Genomic DNA, 4,357 nt, shown 5'->3' on the forward strand with positions numbered 1-4,357 from the left:
ACCAGGATGGTCTCGATCTCTTGACCTCGTGATCCACCCGCCTCGGCCTCCCACAGTGCTGGGATTACAGGCTTGAGCCACCGCGCCCGGCACAAGTCTCTCTTTTCTACTCCCATTTGCTAATCCCATCCACAAAGAACCCTTCTCTTTTCCTTTCTTTCTTTTTTTTTTTTTGAGATTGAGTGTCTGTCACCCAGGCAGTGGTATGATCTTGGGTCAATGCAACCTCTGCCTCCTGGGTTTAAATGATTCTCCTGTCTCAGCCTCCTAAGTAGCTGAGATTACACCATATGCCGGCTAACTTTTGTGTTTTTAGTAGAGACGGGGTTTCACCATGTTAGCCAGGCTGGTCTCAAACTCCTGGGCTCACACGATCCACCCACCTCAGCCTCCCAAAGTGCTGGGATTACAGACGTGAGCCACCACGCCTGGCCCAAAGACCCCTTTTCCAAGTAAGGTAGTATTTATAGGCTCCAGGGATTAGGACCTGGTATCTTTAGGGGCCATTTTTGTTTGTTTGTTTAACAGAGACAGAGTCTCACTCTTGTTGCCCAGGCTAGAGCATGTAGCACAGTTGTAACTCAGTGTAATCTCAAACTCCTGGATTCACACAATCCTCTTGTCCCAGCCTCCTGGGTAGCTGGTACCACAGGCAATCGACACCATGCCCGGCTAATTTTTAAATATTTTCATAGAGAAGGAGTTCTTGCTGTGTTGCCCAGATTGGTCTCAAATTCTTGGCCTCAAGCAATCCTCCCACCTCAGCCTCCCAAAGTGCTAGGATTACAGATGTGCACCAGCATGCCCAGCTGGGGGCTATTATTTAGTGGACCACACACCACATTCTCCCTCCCCTTGTGGGTTCCCTCATGCCCTCCTTTCCTCCCCACAGGTCTTCCTGCAGTTATCACCACCTGCCTGGCCTTGGGTACCCGCCGGATGGCAAAGAAGAACGCCATTGTGAGGAGCTTGCCCTCTGTAGAGACCCTGGGCTGCACCTCTGTCATCTGTTCTGACAAGACAGGCACCCTCACCACCAACCAGATGTCTGTCTGCAAGGTCAGGAGCAGTGTGGGCAGCACGCTCGGTCAGAAGGCTGCCTGTGGGGGTGAAATGGGCCCTCCAAAGATAGCGTTCTCCCTTCATCACTGGTGGCTTCTCATGTGGGCCTGCAAAATGCTCAAAGGGCAGTAGAACGCCATCCTGTCTGCTATGAAGGCGATTAGAGAGGACCCTTGTGCCCCAGCCAGACAGCTCACTATGGCCACAGTCCGTGCACCAGGCACTGCCACACCTTGTCTCTCATCCCACAATAGCCCATTCAGGGGATGGTCTCATTAACTTCGTTTTTTAAAATTAAAAATAAAATTATTATTATTATTATTATTTTGAGAGAGAGTCTCACTCTGTCGCCCAGGCTGGAGTGCAGTGGTGTGATCTTGCCTCACTGCAACCTCTGCCTCCCAGGTTCAAATGATTCACCTGCCTCAGCCTCCCTAGTAGCTGGGACTACAGGCACCTGCCACCACACCAGGCTAATTTTTTGCATTTTTAGTAGAGATGGGGTGTTGCCATGTTGGCCAAGCTGGTCTTGAACTCCTGGCCTCAGATGATATGCCCCCAACCTTGGCTTCCCAAAGTGCTGGGATTATAGGTGTGAGCCACAGCGCCTGGCCTAACTTCCTTTTTCAGAGGAGGAAAAAGGCTCTAAGAGATTCAATGACTTGCCCGAAGAGAATTTCAAACCCAAGTCTCTGTGGCCCCAGAGCTCCTGCCTGTGGAGTGGACAGCTCTCCAGAATGGTCACTTATGATGGGGCCTGGCCAGCCTGCTGACACTGACCACGAACAGCTTTTCCTAAAACAGGGCTCTTAATATTTTCTGTGCCTCACACCCCTTTGCAGTTAGGCCTCTTCTCAGGATAATATTTCAAATGTGTATTTAATACAGGATGGGTACAGTGGCTTACGCCTGTGATTCCAGCACTTTGGGAGGCTGAGGTGGGCAGATCACGAGGTCAGGAGTTCAAGACCAGTCTGGTCAACATGGTGAAACCACGTCTCTACTAAAAAAAATTAAATTAGCTGGGCATGGTGGTGCTCACCTGTGATCCCAGCTACTCAGGAGGCTGAGGCAGGAGAATCGCTTGAACCCGGGAGGCAGAGGTTGCAGTGAGCTGAGATTATGCCATTGCACTCCAGCTGAGGCAACACAGTGAGACTCTGTTTCAAATAAAATACAATAATAAAATAAAACAACAGGCCGGGCATGGTGGCTCACGCCGGTAATCTCTTTGGGAGGCCAAGGTGGGAGGATTGCTTGAGCCTAGGAGTTTAAGGGCAGCCTGGGCAACACAGTGAGACCCCATCTTTATAAAAATAAAATAGAAAATTAAAAAAATAAATAAACAAAACAGGATTCTGGGGGGGTTTTGGATTTGTTTTCTGAGATGGAGTCTCACTCTGTTGCCCAGGCTAGAGTGCAGTGTGGCATGATCTCAGCTCACTGCAACCTCTGCCTCCTGGGTTTGAGAGATTCTCCTGCCTCAGCCTCCTGATTTGCTGGGATTACAGGCTCGTGCCACCACACCCAGATGAATTTTGTATTTTTAGTAGAGACAGAGTTTCGCCATGTTGGCCAGCCTGGTCTTGAACTCCCGACCTCAAGTGATCTGCCTGCCTCAGCCTTTCAAAGTGCTGGGATTACAGGAGTGAGCCACCTCGCCTGGACAGGATTCTGTTTCAAAAATACATAGGAGGCTGGGCACAGTGGTTCACGCTGGTAATCCCAGTATTTTGGGAGGCCAAGGCAGGTGGATCACCTGAGGTCAGGAGTTTGAGACCAGCCTGTACAACACGGTGAAACACTGACTCTACTAAAAATACAAAAATTAGCTGAGCATGGTGGCAGGCACCTGTAATTCCAGCCACTCAGGAGGCTGAGAGGCAGGAGAATCGCTTGAACCCAGGAGGTGGAGGTTGCAGTGAGCTGAGATTGTGCCATTTGCACCGCAGCCTGCGTGACAAGAGTGAAACTCTATCTCAAAAAAAAAAAAAATTAAAAAGTAAAAAACATAAAAACACATAGGAAAAATACATAGGGTTACAGAGGAAACCAATGATTGTGAAATACAGCTCTATCAAAATATTTTTAAAACAATTTTATAATTTGGCTACCTGCATGCTTCTTTATTAAGGCATTAAATAGGGAGTTCTCAGAGTGGGTCTAAGCACTATCATAATGTTGAAACAGTGGTGTGCATAAATTATGCTATTTTGAGAGATCTACAACAGCGGTAATGTGATAGGAGGAAAGTATCTGTGATTAAATTGGTGACGGTCACAGGTTTTGCTAATACTAATGTGGTCTGTTGACAACATGCATAACTGGAAGGAAATGCCAAATGTCAGCTTGAGAAAAAAAAAGCTGTCATTTTTTTCTTGGCTGTCTCAGTTTAGGACTCCTCGAAGAGTCTTCCACTGAGCTCAGGGCAATAACCCCTGCCCTACACAGAGTTCTGTGGAAGAGTACACCCATGAACTGGAAATTGCTGTTCTAAGAAGCAAGGGCTATGTGTCAGATCAGGGTGAGAATGGCTGTAACCTTGACTCCGGGGAGAGACCCACGCCTGCTGGCATTTGAAAGTCTCAGAGGAAGCTGCCTGTGTAAAGAAGATGGATTCTGCTTTGTTTTACCCAGAAGTTCCCAAGTTGTTTTATTTTTTATTTTTTATTTTTTCTGAGATGGAGTTTCGCTCTTGTCACCAGACTGGAGTGCAATGGTGCAATCTCAGCTCACTGCAACCTCTGCCTCCTGGGTTCAAGCGATTCTCTTGCCTCAGCCTCCTAAGGAGCTGGAATTACAGGCACACGCCACCACACCCGGCTAATTTTTATATTTTTAGTAGAGACTGGGTTTCGCCATGTTGGCCAGGATGGTCTTGAACTCCTGACCTCAGGTCATCCGCCCGCCTCAGCCTCCCATAATGCTGGGATTATAGGCATGAGCCACCACGCCTGGTGGTTCCCAAGTTTTGTTTTGACCACAGAACCTTTTTGTCTTGGAACCTATCTTAACCATCTCTTCATGAGAATGAAAAACCTAATCTCTGTTGCGTTTACCCAGGGTTCAGGGTAGCCCGCTGCCTCCCAGGCATTGCATTCTCCACATCCCTCTAATGCACATACAGGTCACAAACCCAGACCACAGACTTGTGTGACTTGGCTCCTGTTGTGTTTCATAAAAACAACTCTTGCACCTGTAAGTCCCAGCACTTTGGGAGGCCAAGGTGGGTGGATCACCTGAGTTCAGTAGTTCAAGACCAGCCTGGCCAACATGGTGAAACTCTGTTTCTACT

The 4,357-nt window shown here is 48.2% G+C and overlaps 1 protein-coding gene across 1 annotated transcript in view; it reads left to right on the forward strand.

Annotated features, from left to right (window-relative positions):
* Positions 1–876: 876 nt before the first annotated feature.
* The window catches only part of ATP2A1 (ATPase sarcoplasmic/endoplasmic reticulum Ca2+ transporting 1), a 13,729-nt gene continuing 10,248 nt past the window's right edge, over positions 877–4,357 (forward strand). Inside the window, exon 1 of the mRNA XM_017525701.2 lies at positions 877–1,059. Coding sequence (XP_017381190.2) covers positions 940–1,059 — 120 coding nt within the window. The 5' untranslated portion in view covers positions 877–939. The remainder of the gene's footprint in view (positions 1,060–4,357) is intronic.

The sequence above is a fragment of the Cebus imitator genome, unplaced genomic scaffold, assembly GCF_001604975.1.
Source record: "Cebus imitator isolate Cc_AM_T3 unplaced genomic scaffold, Cebus_imitator-1.0 Scaffold39, whole genome shotgun sequence".
NCBI classification, from domain to species: domain Eukaryota; kingdom Metazoa; phylum Chordata; class Mammalia; order Primates; family Cebidae; genus Cebus; species Cebus imitator.